Genomic DNA, 16783 nt, shown 5'->3' with positions numbered 1-16783 from the left:
GAACTTCCTTGAATAAAAATCTTTGACCAAAATCTAGTTATTTCTTGACTACAGATTTCTGGAAGTAGGATTGCTGTATGAAAGGGCATAGTTTTTATTTTTAAGTATTTTGCTACATACTGTCCAAGTCCTTAAATTAGGAAATAGTATATTTTTATCAAGAGTATTGGGACCAAAAAAAAAGTATTGGGACAGACTTTTATTTTGGCTTCAGGGTCTTAGATGAGGGAATAAACTTATCTGATTCAAGCAATCTATGCTTGTTGGGGAAATAACTAAATTATACCAAACTATGTAAAAATCCAGTCGTAAAATCCCCAAAGAAATTCTTTATGGTTGGTTAGTGGTATTTCTTATCTACAGCATCTTCCAAGGCATTAGGCTATCACCTACTGCTTGTTAACTTATCACTTTCCCTAGACAAATCCATTCTGTCTCAAAGGGCTAGTCATTTTCTCCCTTCTCAGCAGTGAGGTGGCGTGCAGCATCTTGGTTTATTCAGTGCTTCTCCTCCGAGGACCTCCTTCCTTGATCTATAGCATCACAGAAAGGACAAGAAGGAAGCAAGAAATAACAGCTCATCTGTGTCATTTGATATGTAAATTAGCAATGAGAAGAATAACGAATGTTGCATATTTAATATTACCACTTAAATTAATAGCCATGGAAGAAATGTTTAACAAGCACAGTTAGTATTGTTGAGTATTCACAAACTCAGGCCTAGGAGTACAGAGGGAAACAAAATACTGAACAGGGCTATTAAGGCAAATGCCATCTTTAGATGTCTACTAAACTTGATGATAGTTTGTACAAAGAAGGTATAAAAATTGTATGTGTGAAGCGTGTTGAAACTCATCTTTTCCTTGTTATTTGCAAAAGGGCTAGACATTTCACTAGCCCTTTTAAAAATCATCCACCTAGTATGACCATACTCTGGATTTAAAAAAAAAAAATCTTAATATGTAAAGAAAGCATAAGATCCTAGAGCTTCTGGCACTGGGAATGTGGAAGAATGTACCCATGTAAACTGACTTCTTCCCATATGGGCTCTCTCCTGTCTGGCGTGAGATTCCTATAGACGTGTATACATGTGATTGAAGGGGTCAGCAGACATAACCCTGGGTTTTTCCACAGTAGCTCCATGTGTCTCCTGGGCTCTAGGGAGAAGCTGTGCTCTCTGAGGTCCTACCTTTTGGCCTCGTGCCTTGACTATCATTACCCTCTAGATCAACATTTCTCCAAGAATGGTTCCCCACAGGTCTTTATCCAAAAAATGGGATCTAGTGGGATCTAATTTAACTCAGAGATACTGAGTTACAGTTCAACTGATTTCCACCCTGGCAGGAGTTCTCAGTGCCTTTAAGATGCTATTGTGTGTTGTGACTCTCCAAGAAAAGCTATGAGAAAGCAGTACATTCCATATTTATTTGACCCCAGAATCCCTTCCTTAAGGAGCATCTCATAAGACCAATGTTCTATTTGAAAACCTTTCGGGAAACAGTGGTTTGCATTAATTCACTCTGATCTGATAGTTGCATCTTTCATTGCAATAGCATTCAATCATGCTTTCAGGCTTTTAAAATCTTTTATCATTTTAAAAAAGGGACAACAGGCCCCAAATGAAGTCACTTGTTCTAAGCCCACATCATCAAACTGAGACTCAATACTTAACCTAATAGCAGTTTCAGCCTCTCCCAGGAATGTAATCTTAACCAGTCAGTCTGGAATTACCTGGTCAGTACTAGTGAGGTAATCCACTGGATAGACTCTGCTGTTCCCCAAAAGAAGGTGACCTTACCCAAAACAATCCACTCTTTTTTTTTTTTTTAATTTTATTTATTTATTTATTTATTTTTGGCTGCATTGGGTCTTTGTTGCTGTGCACGGGGCTGGCTTTCTCTAGTTGCGGAGAGAGTTGCATTGGGTTGCATTGGGTCTACGTTGCCGTGCGTAGGCTTCTCATTGCCGTGGCTTCTCTTTTTACTCTAGAGCACAGGCTCAGGAGTTGTGGCTCATGGGCTTAGTTGCTCTGCGGCATGTGGGATCTTCCCGGACCAGGACTCAAACCCGTGTCCCCTGCATTGGCAGGCGGATTCTTAACCACTGCGCCACCAGGGAAGCCCCAACAATCCACTCTTTGCTCATAACTTTCTTGTTGCATCTCCTTCTGCCTATAAAACATTTTCCATTTTGTACGTGTCTTCAGAGCTCCTTTCTGTTTGCTAGATGGGATGCTCCTGGATTCCTGAATTGTTGAACAAAGCCAATTAGATCTTTAAATTTACTCATTTGAATTTTGTTTTTTAGCAATAGTGTATGTCCGTGCCTACCAGTGGTCAAATTGCTTTGCTTGAAATTGCTTCTCTCCATACAAAGCTTCACTAACCTGTGCAATGATATCAAGTTCATGACCCTCCATATGTGGTTGATGGGTGATTCTGACACAACCAGGAAAAAAGTGTGTGGTGCAGGATTTGGTAGGTGCAGCAGGGCAGGCCCAGGACTGACTGGGCAGGAGGTTACTAGGAGTAACCTTGCCCTTGCCCCATTCACACCTTTTCAGTTTTTTGGTTTCATCAGACATAAACTGATTGCAGCCTGGCCTGCTGTGGCATTACTTTATCTTAACAGGGTGCAGGTTGACATGTGAACTGTAATTCTAAAACCAAATTTTAAAAAGTATAAAATTAACATAACCATTTTACAGAAAATTTGAGAATCAGGGAAAAACTACTCATAGTTTCACCACTGTGACATAAGTATTGTCATCTCTGTATATACCCTAATGGTGAAAATGGTTTGGTTATTTGCTACCATTTGTTGCCTTTGTATCCTTCTGTGGTAATTTTTTTCCCCAAGAGGGAAATGATTTTCACCATTTTGGCTACTTAGAAAAATAATACATGTTCATTATAAAAGTCATATTTTATATGCTTTGGGATTGCACATATAGTCCCCTATAACTGTACACACAGACACCACCCCACGCCCCACACACAGAAACAAAAATGTGAACGTTCATGGATACGTATTATTTTGTTCTATGGCCTGTTTTTTTCTTTCACTTAATACATTGTGGACAACTTTGAAAATCTACCTAATTCCATATAGAATCCCACGTATGGGTGGGCCTTAATTTATTTGACTTTTCTTTTTCTTGAGGGTTTTAATATGGCACCAGCGCATTGGACCAAGCTCCTTCCACCATGACTCCCAGCACAGACACTCTGTGGGGGGCAGTTTTCCCTCTGACGTTTAGCTGGGGTAGGGCAGGTATTATCAAAAAGGCTTTGTGTCCTGGTGGACCTGCTCTTCCCAGCCGTTTGTTAGAGAGAATGAGCTTTTCTTGAGGCTTCTGTCTGTGCCTGTTAGCAGTTTGTCAGTGGGCTTCTCCAGCGCTCCGTGTGGGAGGTCTGAGGGAGGCAAAACAGAAACCTGAGAACACTGCCCTGTCGTTCCTCATGTCTCCCGCTCCCTAGCCCCTCGTCCTCCTCCTTTCCAGTGTCTTCCTATGTTTAGAAGCTGTATTACATGCAATGAATTTTAGTAGTAGTGTGTGGACTAGAGAAGGATGGGCTACTCCATCTTGGCCAGAAGCGAGTCTCTCTCATGTTTTTGATTCCCTCTTTTATCATTTTATACATCTTAAACACAATTATTTTATCGTCTGTATCAGTGGAGTTTAATCCTGTTCTTAGTTTCTTCTGCAGACTCTCATTCTTGGTGGTTCGTTATATGTTTCAGAATTTGGGATGGTGAGCTTACATTTAGTGAGGGGAACTCTATCTGTGAGAGTCTTACACGTGTCCTTTCACAGAAAATTTATGTCTGACAGGCTTTGGACAACTGTAAGCTAATTTCTTAGCATAGGGTTTCTTCATCCATGCCAGTGAGGGTAGGTCGGATTCTGAATTATCAGTGAAGACTTTTTCCCACCCCAAAGTATAAGACAGATTCCCTTGGTTCTTTCCATTGCTAGTGGGGATATTTTTCTAACCCATCCTTTCATAGAGGATGTGCTACCTGGTTTCTTGTTTTACGTGATGGGCCTTGTTTCTACCTACCATCTTGAATGGGCCCAAGGCCTTCTATGCTAGGCCACAGGTAGACTTCAAAATCCAAACTTTTTTTTGTAACTAAGAGGCAGACACTCAGCCACAGCTTCAATTTCAGCTGCCCAGTCTTGATGTTTGGCTTCCTCTTCATTTTTAGGGCTTGAGAATTTTGCTGCTTCCTGTGGACTCATTTGTTGTGTATACCAAAAGTGATTCCTATAATTCACCGAGCTTTTAAAGTGGCTTTATAACAAGAGATTTCTGAATATCTAGTTCATCATTTTGCTGGAAAAAGAAGATTCCCATTTCTTCTCTCAATTATTGGTCATACATTTTCTGGCAAGAGTAATAGGAATATATCTCCTTGTTGGTATTCTAGTAACTCGAAGTAATTGTCATTCTTTATTATAAATATGTGGCGCTCTTACCCTAACATCAGTAGGACATAGACTGAACTGATGGCTCTCCTGTTGGATCCCCTTGTCTCTTGCTTGTGAGCTCACTCTTCAGAATGAGAAGTGCAGTCTCTGGAGATGAGAGGCCCCCTATGGAGACTACATCTTTCACCTCATCTTCAAAAGCACTGCCCAGCCAAGTGAGCTGAATCCTCATTTCCGTGTTTTTTTTTTTTTTTTTTTTTTACTAAAGATGAAAATAGAATGCTTTATTCCCAAGTTGATGCTTGTTTTCTCTGTTAATTCGAACTAATGATGCTTATAAAATGCTAGTTTTCAACAAAGCAGATTTACCTTCGTAAATAAAGACTGGGCTTTAAGGAAGCAGATCACTTACATGAAGCCAGTAGCCCTGAACTGAAAGTTTATTCATTCACTCAAGTAGTATCTATTGAGTACCTACTGTGAGTATTCTGCATGATGGAAGGAGGGGGAACCCAAGATATATGGTCCATGATCCTTGGCCTCTAGAGGCTGGCTATCTGATGGGACAATGGATGAGATATAAACGCAAATCACTAAGAAGTGAGGATACAGCCAGCCATGTGGCTGGTACAGACAATAAGTAGAATAAAATTATATCGGGAAGAGGCCATTTCTGATTAAAGATATTTAAAAGAAAAGGGGGTAGAGAGCACTTGCACTGGACCTGTGAAAAGGACCTGGCTCTTGGTAGACCAACTGGAAGTTCCAAGTAAAGAAAATGACCTGAGTACATGCCCAACTAGGATGGCAAAATGTAGATTCAGATAACGGCCAACAGAGCAGTTTGGCCCAAGTGGGAAGTGTAGGTAGGAGTCAACTTACACAGAGCTCAGTGCAGGAGACAAAGTAAACCTCAGTGCTTTATTCATTGACTCCCTGTCATCTACCAAAGAATACAATTCCTGAATCTGCTTTTCAAGGATTGCCACGATCTCTGACTTCACGTTGGTTAGGGACATACTGCAAAGACTTTGCCTACAAAACTGAAGGTTGCTTTTCTCTTGTCACACTGAGATGATTTGAACTTAATGTTTTCACTATGGAATGAACACACTAGAATTATGTTTGATTTCCAAATTCTGTAAAATTTGGAATGATCATTATCCCAGGAACAACATGGTTTAACAGAGGAGACAGGCCAGGGGCTGAGGAAGGGCCCCGAAGATTTGGCGTGGGAGCCCAGGTGCTCAGGTGCAAGGCCGCGTGGCCCATGCAAGCTGTCTAGGTGACCAGTGGGTGCTGCCACCTTGTATATAGCAGCGGGCACCGGTCCAGTGGCCAGGCTGTGAGGTCTGTGAGCCGTCACTGTGTCACAGTCACTCTTGCTGGTTGCTTTTGACCTTCGAGGTGATGGAAGTACCAAATGACCAAGATGAAGGAGATGTGAGAACAGAATAACTTGGGTGTGAAAATCAAAATGTAGCAGCTAAAGGGAGTGTTTTCTGGTTGCTGCAGGTTAAATTTTTTCACATAAATATATTGGCATAAAGAATGATTCCTGGGTAAATTCCATTTGTCCTTTGCTTCCTCCCTTGTATGATTATAATTATTGATGTCATTAAAAGTGCATTAATTAGGCCTGGCTGTCAGAGCGTTGCACTTATTTTGTGCCCACAAGCAGTTTTGAGGTAAATCTCTTGCTTTAGGGCATTAGCTGATCAATACAATCATCTATAGTGAGGGATTGTTTTCCCACCTCCCTCTGCCTGCCTGCAATTTCCTAGGGCATTCGGGGAGCTGGTCTTCCTTTCAATAAGCAGTCCCCCTGGCTGGGATGAAGAGACCAGAGGTGCTCCCACCAAAGAGCCTTCCTTCTGCAGCCCCTGCCCTTTCAGGAGGGGCAGCTGGTCCAAGGAAAGGCCTTGGGGGAAATACGGCAACTGCTCATCAACCCAGCACTGCCATTTCCCCAGCTTATTCTCTCTTCCTTCCTGGTTTTAGCTTCAGGTTCCCAAGTCTTATTTCATTTTTAAAGTTTACAGGACCAACATTCCTGCAGTCCAAGGCCCAAACCTCCCGGTTATTGCCTATTATTTAAATTGAAGTAAGGAGTTTGTCATATTCACTTCTGTGTATCGGAGACTCAGCAGTGACCATACACTTGGCGGGTGGGCAATGTTGCTGGACCGAATTCCTAAATGTGAGTCTAATGGTGTCTCTTCTCTATATCTCCCTGACCCCCCTCCTTTCGTGCCCCCTCACTCACCTCCTCCTGCCACTAATCGAGGCCCATCTCTCTGCTAACTGTCTAAAACAGCTCTGGATTTACTCAGACATACCAGGTATTCAGTCAAGTTTATCTTCTTGGAGGCACATCTTCCAGAGCCTTCTCTCCTTCTCCAAAATGAGCGGATTGTCCTCTGCACCCTAGGCACCCCCTGCATCATCCTGGAGGTTTCCTTCTCTCTCTGTGTCAGACCCTCCGTTTCTTGGAGCCCATGTGGCCCTTTGGTTTGGTTTCTCTCTCCCTTTGGTCCTCCAGTACTTTCCCGATAAAGGGTACATGGGAGGTAATATTTTTTAGGCTCTGCATATTGAAAATGTCTTTATTCTATCCTCCCACTTAACTGATGGTTTGATCAAGATACAGATTTCTACACTGGAAATTATTTTTCCTGGACTTCCCTGGTGGCACAGTGCTTAAGAATGCACCTGCCAATGCAGGGGACACGGGTTCGATCCCTGGTCCAGGAAGATCCCACGTGCCACGGAGCAACTAAGCCCATGTGCCACAACTACTGAGCCTGCGCTCTAGAGCCCACGAGCCACAACTACTGAGCCTGCGTGTCACAACTACTGAAGCCTGCGTGCCCTAGAACTGCACACTGCAACTACTGAGCCCACGTGCCACAACTGCTGAAGTCCGCGTGCTCAGAGCCCGTGCTTTGCAATAAGAGAAGCCACTGCAATAAGAAGCCTGCACACTGCAATGAAGAGTAGCCCCTGCTCGCCGCAACTAGAGAAAGCCCACGCGCAGCAACAGAGACCCAACGCAGCCAAAAATAAAGTTATAAAAAATTATTTTTCCTCAGAATTTTGAAGGCATTGCTCTATTTTCTTTTAATAGCTCACATTGATGATGAGAAATCTTATTCTCCATTCATTGGATGCAACCTGTTTTTCCTCTCTGGAAGCTTTTATGATCCTTTGTTCGTTCTCAGGGTTCTGAGATTTCACCGTGATGTGACTTGGGGTCTCCCTGCTGTTACTGTGCTAGTATCAGGCCAGTTACTGAGGCACAGTCTCCAGAGTCTCACTGTTCGGGTTCAAGTTCAGGGCCGCCATTCACTAGCCTTGACTTCAGGCAAGCTACTCGACCTCTATGCCTCAGTTTCCTCATCTTAAACAAAGATATTACCTACCTCATAGGTAGGTTCTGAGAATTAATTAATATCTGAAAAATGCTTGAAACAGTACCTGCCACCTGGTGAGTGCTATTTAAGCACTAGCTTTTATTAATACTTCAAACGTAAAAAATAATTTCCTAGAGCTCTGCAAAGTTCCCTCAACCCTGTGTCTGGAATATAAATGTTGGCCCTGAGAGGGGGCGTGGTTGTGCAGGTGGCTTTCTCTGCTGAGATGAATTTCAACAGGGTGAAGCTGATAAAGAACAAAGCAAATACAAAAAAGAAATAGGTACTTTTTATTGCCAGGAAAGCAGCCCTGGAGTGGATTCTCAGCTCAGGACGGGAGGAATAATAGGTAAAGAAAAGACACAATCTTTTAAGAAACCTGGTTGCTCCAGTTTAGGATTCAGATATGCTCCCTGGAAGGGTATTTTCATGTTTTCGATTTAAAAGGAAATATCATGACATAGATTCAGAATAAGAAAAAAGGGAGGGTGCTTTGGAAATTCTCGGTATCTTTATGAGTGAGAAAATCTGGTGATGATGCTTTTCATTGTTACTCTTTATTATCGGCTAAGCCAGACCAACACACAGGCATTTCCTAATTTCTGTGCTAGAAAATCAAAGAGAGATTTCCCTCCCATCTAGGAGCTTGAAATTTTAACATAAAAAGGGTTCACAAACTCACACTCAAAAATGATCTGTTTTTAATAGGAATGGTAACTCAAGGTAACCAAAGAGCCCCAGTTAATGAGGGAAAGCTCTACTTTACATAATAATTCTACATAATCATTTGGAATGGAAAAAAGTTTTAAATCACCATTTTGCACCACTCTCATGAAACAGTTGATTCAAAGATCATCAACAGATGCTAAAACCACTAGTTGAAAGGGATGGGGAAAGGGGTGTTCACATGGTGCTAAAGTACTGTATGTAGAATATTTACTCCTTACAAAGAGATGCCTGAGAGATCGTCCAGTGAAGAGAGCTGTGGTCACCAGATGATCTCAGTAATTAAACATCCCATCACTAGCAGTGAGGCACACCAACATTGGATTCCAATGTAATGAATGCGAAAACATATTATCTGTGAAATATACTTGCCAAAAATGTTCATCCTGATTCTGATTAAGCTTTGAGGTCTAACTTCCATCTTGGAGGACAGGGGATACAGAAACCAGTTACCTGATACCATGAGGAAAACATCAGACGAATCCAGAATGTGGGACATCGTACAACTAGCCTTACCTATTCAAAAAGGGGCCAAGGCAAGGAGACTGCTTTGGATTACAAGAGATTTAAGAGACATAATCATATGTAGTGCATAATCCTTGATTGAATGTTGGTTGGGAAAACTGTAAAAGATATTTTGGGGGTGATTGGAGAGATTTTACTATGGAATGGGCATTAGACATATTATTCAATCTGTGTTAATTCTGTTAGTGTCATAATGGTATTATATAAGGAAATGTCCCTTTTTTGGGAAATGCATACTGAAGCATTGGGGGGTGGGGTTTCATGATGTAATTTACATTGAAATAATTGAACAAGAATAGATAAATGCGTATGAAGCAGATACGGCAAAATGTTAACTGTTGTTGAATCAAGATGGTAGGTATGTGGATATTTGTTGTTTTATTCTACTTTCCTATTTGCTTGAAATTTTTATATTAAGAAATATAAGGAAATGGCTTGCAGATGCAAAGTGCATAAACCTGGCCTGACAGTGTTTTGGGAGGCCAGGAATGAGTGTTTCAAAGGGCCACATTTGCACTGGGCGCCCAGGAAGGAGCATTCGCACTTTACTTCACCAGAGCAATGGAGTGAGATAGTCATTCACTCCAGAATATATGAGAGTTTTTGAAGAATTAGCATACTTCCCAGAGTGCCCAAGTTATGTCAGGAATAATGTACTCGTTGGCAGGGTCGGGTTGAATAATTGATGTTACAACTGCAGTGGGAATGCTCACGTTTGGTTGGTGTTAGCTGGATTTATTCCCCCTCAAATTAAGTCACCTAAAACTACCTCCTTCACATGAGGTGTCTGGGGGATGTATATTTCTTTTCTTTTTCTTCCTTCCTTCCTCCCTTCCTCCCTATCTCTCCTTTCTTTTTTTCTTCTTTTTAACCATTTGTTTCTCCCAAACAACATGAAGTAATGGTCCTACCCACTCAGACTTAGATGTAGAGTGACAGTTAAGATGCAGGATTGGTTCCTGCTAAATTTGTTCTTCAAATATAGTTGTTGCTTAAGAAGTGAGTTACTGCTCTAACCAGTTCCTGTGTTTTGGACGTGACTCAGGGACCTAGACTGTGCCATGTTGCGGCGCCTGGAGAAGAGGATTCTGGTGGACCTCCCAAGCCAGGAGGCCAGGCAGGCCATGATCCACCACTGGCTGCCGCCCGTGAGCAGGAGCTGTGCCCTGGAGCTGCGCGCGGAGCTGGACTACAGCCTGCTGAGCAGGGTGAGCTGCCTGGGGAGGCGCCTAGGCCCAGGGGCCGCCCTGTGACGGTCTTCTCAGCTGTTCGGAGCCTCGAGTCACTTAGAAAAGATCCAAGCTGCCCCAACAAGCGCAACGGGCCTCTCCTTCATGAAAGACCAAGCTCTTTGTCCCTCGGGAACATTCAAGCAGAGATGTGATAAAGTGGAATAGGGTTTAGTTCAGAGGACCTATGGTCAGATTCTGGCCCTGCCACTTATTAACTGTGTGCCATCAAGGAAGTCACTTCCTCTCTGAGCCTCAGCTTCTTCATCTGTAAAATGGGTAACAGGCCATAGAGGATTGCTGTGATGATTAAATGCAAGTCTTTCACAAAAGGAAAAGCATGTTACCCCCATGCCCACTGGTGTCATTGCCTCCTTGAGAGGACACTTGAATGTGATGTTCTCTGAGGTTCCTTAAAGGCAGGTTATAATCCTATTTACAAGAACAGAAGTGTCTACCAAATTTTGCCATCCTTGAATTTGGGCACAAGGGCCCCATTAGGCTGGCTTGGGTGGGCCAGTCGTCACCAGCATCTCACCACCTACGTTTGGATGGTGTTAGGAAGTTGTTTGTGGCCCAGATCCTTAGGTTATCCAAACACATTAGCAGCCTCTCTCACCCTAAACACTATTTATCTGGGAATCTTTATATAGTGTCCATGGGTGACGGATACAGAATCCAAACAGGGGCTCTGACCCCCTGTCCTGCCTGTAAGAATGTAACCACCACCAGCATTCTGCCTGCTGCCTAATGGCTGGGTTTGCGGCTGTTTCAGGAGATGGAGGGCTACTCGGGCTCGGACATCAAGCTAGTCTGCAGGGAAGCAGCCATGCGGCCTGTGAGGAAGATCTTCAATGCCCTTGAAAATCAGCAGTCAGGTATGGTGAGGATGACAGCCAAGGTGCTCTGGGAGAGAAATTTGTTTTTTAAAAATTGGTCTTTCACCAGCAGGTGGCACCTTGCCCCTGTTCTCTGTGGCTTGTTACACTGGCACTCATTCTTTGGTCAAAAATCCGCCTTCTGCACCCAACTCCTTCCTCCTCTGCTGTTCTGTTTCGGATCAACTTTGCCCCCAGATGATAAACTCCTTAGGGCTCGGGCTTTTATTGCCCTGGCACACTATGTTGGGCTGGATCCATTTGTGGCACTATATAAATATTAAATAACACTTTATAATGATACATTTAAGTCACATTTTGTGTATGGGCTTCAGGGGCTGAGTTGCACATTAAAGACTTTTTTCCCCAGCCCTCTTTAGTCTTGCCTGTTGCTGCCTTAACCATTAAGAATGCTGCATTGTGCATTGTCTTGAAAGAAGGTCTATTAATGTTTCAAGAGCATTGATCACCATTAGGTAGACTGTTGTGCTGTTCCTCTTGTGTTTTTATCTAGAGAGCAGCAGTTTACCTGGGATCCAGCTGGATACAGTGACCACTGCTGACTTTTTGGATGTGCTGGCCCACACCAAGCCTTCAGCAAAAAATCTGACTCAGAGATACTCAGCCTGGCAAAGTGAATTCGAGTCTGTGTGAAATCACATTTACCCTGACTTGGCCACAAAGACAACTACAGAGGCCTCCTCATTAATTAGTGTAAGTGAAAGAAGAATATTATGCTTGGAATAGAAAACAGAAAATTATTCTTGAAGACTGGATTAATTTGGACAACTGTACCATTTTGGAAATATATATTTTCATGGTCGATGTCAGCAAAATATTGAAGATTCCAATTACAGGTATGTGTGCTATGAGGTCTTGCAACGGAGACTTTTCTCACGAGATCCCATAAAATTTAGATGAATAATTTCTTGTAGTGTTCCTCATTTGTGAACTGGCATTTTCATTTTTTTTTTTTAAAGATGTTGGGGGTAGGAGTTTATTATTTTTGCTGTGTTGGGTCTTCGTTTCTGTGCGAGGGCTTTCTCTAGTTGTGGCAAGCGGGGGCCACTCTTCATAGTGGTGCATGGGCCTCTTACTATTGCAGCCTTTTTTCTTAATTAATTAATTTTTGGCTGTGTTGGGTCTTCGTTTCTGTGCGAGGGCTTTCTCCAGTTGCGGCAAGCGGGGGCCACTCTTCATCACGGTGCATGGGCCTCTTACTATTGGGGCCTCTCTTGTCGCGAAGCACAGGCTCCAGACGCGTAGGCTCAGTAGTTGTGGCTCACGGGCCTAGTTGCTTCGCGGCATGTGGGATCCTCCCAGACCAGGGCTCGAACCCGTGTCCCCTGCATTAGATGGCAGATTCTCAACCACTGTGACACCAGGGAAGCCCTGGCATTTTCATTTTGAAAAAGATGTGGTAAGGAAAGTTGTGTTGGGATGCAGAGGGTGGTTCTAAGTTGGGGAGCCAATCAGACGCTAAGCTTGACAGACCATCTGACAGCTGACAGTTCAAGGGTGGATAAGGGTGGGAGCAAGGAAGAGAAACAGCATCTGCTTCTCTTGACAATATTCTGAATCTCATCTGCTCTCCCTGATTCTGACTCCAGTTTTATCAGCAGAGCAAACCCCTACCAGACTAGCCCCACTCAGGAATATCACTGGCCCATCTCTGGAGATGAGCTAATAGCAGTGGTAACAAGCACCCCACTATTACTACCTACCAGTTGCAGTGTTTTGAGTTCTGGCCCCTAGTAACATCCTGTGTATTCTGCCCTTCTCTTTCCATTGCCACAGCTCCTCATTGGATCCAAAACTTAGGATGGGGCACCTGAGCTTCTAGAACAGTCTTCCCTGCGCTTAGGCTCCTCCACATCTCCTTACGGGGTTGGAAACAGCTAGAAACATCTCATTCAGAAACCCACAATCTGAGGCATCTACTTTCAACTCCTGGTAAATTCTGAAGGCTTCCACTAAGTAATGCCACCCCTCCCCCCGCTTAGAATTTTCCTATGGTCACCTTTTGTTGTCTCCCTTGCCTTGTTTTCTTCATCCCTGCAAGGCAGACTCCTCCAGAGAAGAAAACACTTCCAGGAAAAGGGACATTTGGGCTAAATAGTCCAAAGTATTTCACCCTTTTAAACAAAAACATTTGGGGTTTTGATTGTTTTGAATAGAATATTCTCAAATGCCTCTTAAAATATCATTTTATGGAAAATGTAGTCAAATTCAATGAGTTTAAAAGAAACAAAAAGACATTTCATCTTAGTAGAAGCTCAGCTGAAACTTCTTCATGGTCACTAGGTAGTAGTACCCTGTGAGCACTGCCGATATGCAGACATGGAGGTCTCTAAGCTCAATGGCCTAGACTGCTGTGCTGTTCAATTTCCAACATCTGCCGTCTGTGCTTTTGGGTTATTTTGTCAGGCTGTCAGCTGACATTTCTTATAGCTGTTAGTCCATTTGCTTGCGGCCTTTGCCACCCTTTCTGATTTCATAAAATCTCAAGTGGATGGAACCTCAATAATAGCTAATTTGCTGTGGTTGGAAAGCAGGTTAAGTGTGCACTGTATGTGTACCTAAGAATGAACAGGCAGAGGGGCAGAGGAGGGCTCCCGTGGACAGCATGCTTTGTGACAATAGGGTTGGGCCCTTTTAGCTTACTGCTCTGGAGTTCCTGATTCCGTTCAGGTAAGTGTGGTTGGCCATCCCTCCCAGCACATACCGGTAACCTTCCACTTCCAAAACCCACCTCCACATCCTCCCTCCATTCCTTTTAAGAATCTCCAAGTTCATCTTTGTACATTCAGTCACGTAGTCCATCCTTCTCTCCTCATTCCTTGGAAAGTTTGTCTACAAATGATCACGCACATATGCTTTTAGGTCATGCCTTTATTTTGGTGGCTTCTTATCAGTTTTATACATTATCTAATGACTTCCTGCTTTGGATGAAATGAAATATAGCCTTTTCAGCCCTTTGCCCCATCCCTACCACACACGTCTTTCCCTAATCATCCCCAGTTTTTTTTTTTTTTTTTTAACATCTTTATGGTGTGTTAGTTTCTGCTTTATAACAAAGTGAATCAGTCATACATAAACATATGTTCCCATATGTCTTCCCTGTTGCGTCTCCCTCCCTCCCACCCTCCCCATCCCACCCCTCCAGGCTGTCACAAAGCACCGAGCCAATATCCCTGTGCCATGCGGCTGCTTCCCACTAGCTATCTACCTTACTGCGTTTGTTAGTGTGTATATGCCCATGACTCTCTCTCGCCCTGTCACAGCTCACCCTTCCCCCTCCCAAAGTTTTACTACAGTTTTAGGTTAACTCAATAATCAATATTTTTATGATATTGTTCACTGTACATTGTTTAATGAAGAGCCAACTAGTGGATTAGGATTACATTTCCTTGTTGAGTTCTGTCTTTCTTGGAATTAATAACTGCCTCATTTTTTTCATTTGCTTAATTTTCTAAGTATTTATTCTTAATTTTTTGGGCAACATTTTCATATCTGTCCGATATCCATCAGTATTGTCTTCTAAATGGCCAAACATATCAGATTAACTTTCAACTCCATTCCCATGCTCTCTGGTCCTGGTTGTAAGGGGAAGGGGACCAGACAATGGCTGTAGAACAGGCAGAGATTTCCCTAATCCCGTTTTCAGCCCTGCCTCTCAGCCTGGCCCACCACCATGTCCAGTGTCTCCAAGGCCTGAACGTTCATAGTTCCACTTCTCCAGAGCGTAACCCCCGCCCCGTCTCCTGCCTGGCTGCTCAGGGTGGGGAGGGTTTCTGGGGCTCCAGCCACTTTCCCAGCTTTGAACCAATCCCTTGCTTCTCAACCTTGCCTCACACCTCACGACCACTCTACCCAGTGTCTCCAAGCCTTGAGTCTTTGAGGTGATAATCTACAGGATGAATCTTGGTTTTTTCCTTTGCGTTGATTTTAGTTATCAACACTCCATCATCCTCTTTCCATCTCCCGAAGCCTGAAGCCTGTCATCCACTGCTGTCTCCTCTACCATGCTCTTGTGGGTTGTCCTTGTTGGTTTATAACATCTTTATTCCTTTCCTCTTCTTTTAGTGGGGCTTTGAGAGAGATCAACTAATACATGACTAATCTACTGTTTAGAGTCTCTGGTTATTTTTTTTAAAGTAGACTAAAAGTATATCTAAGTTTATAGGGATATAGGAGATTGGCCCGTTAGTTGTTGGTGGAAATTTGAACCTAATTCCACATGTGGTATTTTCTTCTAAAGCAGAGGTCATAACTCAAATGCTATAGGAACTTGGAATATAGTTACACATGGGTAAAGGAAGACAAGGAAGAGGTGGGGGACTGTGGCGAACTGGAGAGGCCAGAACTAGCTGAAGATAGCTCAATTTCCCAACTAGAAGATACGTATCTAGGAGTTGGAGCTACGTTCTGCTGTCTTCCTTAGTGATTTACTCCCAAGGGCATTTAAAAATATTTGGGAGACTTCCCTGGTGGCGCAGTGGTTAAGAATCTGCCTGCCAATGCAGGGGACACAGGTTCAAGCCCTGGTCCGGGAAGATCCCACATGCCGTGGAGCAACTAAGCCCGTGAGCCACAACTACTGAGCCCGGGCACCACAGCTACTGAAGCCCGTGCGTCTAAAGCCCGTGCTCTGCGACAAGAGGAGCCACTGCAATGAGAAGCCCGCGCACCAAAACGAAGAGTAGCCCCCGCTTGCCGCAACTAGAGAAAAGCCCGTGCGCAGCAACGAAGACCCAACACAGCCAAAGATAAATACATAAATAATTTAAAATATTTGGTTTTCTCAGGCACATCAGCCAGTGAAACAAACAGGCATTGAGATGTGTATGACATTAAACACAAGAAAAAGATATCAAAATCTGTTTCATCTTAACAGATGCGGTTTGAATTATGATAAACGATTTCTGGTGCGCTGGCACCTCGCCTCTCAAGGACAGCAGCATGCTTTGGGTAGTAGGTCTTGATGGCTGGTGTAACACAAAGTCAGCTCAGCAAAGGCCCTGTGCATTTACGCGGGAAAGGCCTTTTTGACTTATGTCAAAGAAACTCAATAACGCAAACATGGCTGTATGCAAACAACTGCTAACAGGACGAAGTACTCTGCTACCCAAGGCAAGTGTTTTAATGAAATAGATTAGTGCAGTTTTAAAAATTCTTTATTATAGGTGCCCAAGGACTTCAGTTTCATACAACATGAACCACCACCGATCCAAAACCAACTGAACATAGTGCGGTTGTGTTTTGACTTTCCTGTCCAACTCACTCCTGTAATTTTTCAGTGTGGGGTTAAGAGTGAGGTGATGACAGTCACTCCAGGGCAGTTTCTGATACCCACAACCGCAGGTGTTTGATGGAACCGTCACCAGGGAGGTGGGCCAGCCCCCTTCTCCTTTCCAGGCATTACAATCCGCTCCGCTCGGGTAGAGTGGTGGGTAGGTAGAGCCACTGCAGAACTAGCTGATTCTGGACGTGTGAGAGTGAAGTGGGTGCAACAACCTTGTCTCCCCACCAGACTGGTCCTTCGCCCTCCTCCACGCCCAGCTCACAGGAGATGCC

General features: G+C 43.5%; 1 protein-coding gene across 5 annotated transcripts in view; it reads left to right on the top strand.

Moving 5' to 3' along the window:
- The window catches only part of KATNAL2 (katanin catalytic subunit A1 like 2), a 90865-nt gene extending 78731 nt beyond the window's left edge, over nucleotides 1-12134 (top strand). For all 5 annotated transcript variants that reach the window (XM_033421361.2, XM_033421357.2, XM_033421358.2 and 2 more), the window contains 3 exons: nucleotides 10145-10307; nucleotides 11104-11206; nucleotides 11721-12134. In XM_033421361.2, the coding sequence (XP_033277252.1) occupies nucleotides 10145-10307; nucleotides 11104-11206; nucleotides 11721-11860 (406 nt within the window). In that variant the 3' untranslated portion in view covers nucleotides 11861-12134. The remainder of the gene's footprint in view (nucleotides 1-10144; nucleotides 10308-11103; nucleotides 11207-11720) is intronic.
- Nucleotides 12135-16783: the final 4649 nt, after the last annotated feature.

Source organism: Orcinus orca, chromosome 15, assembly GCF_937001465.1.
Source record: "Orcinus orca chromosome 15, mOrcOrc1.1, whole genome shotgun sequence".
NCBI lineage: Eukaryota > Metazoa > Chordata > Mammalia > Artiodactyla > Delphinidae > Orcinus > Orcinus orca.
Note: the sequence above shows the minus strand (reverse complement) of the source record. Positions and strands in the feature narration are given on the sequence as shown.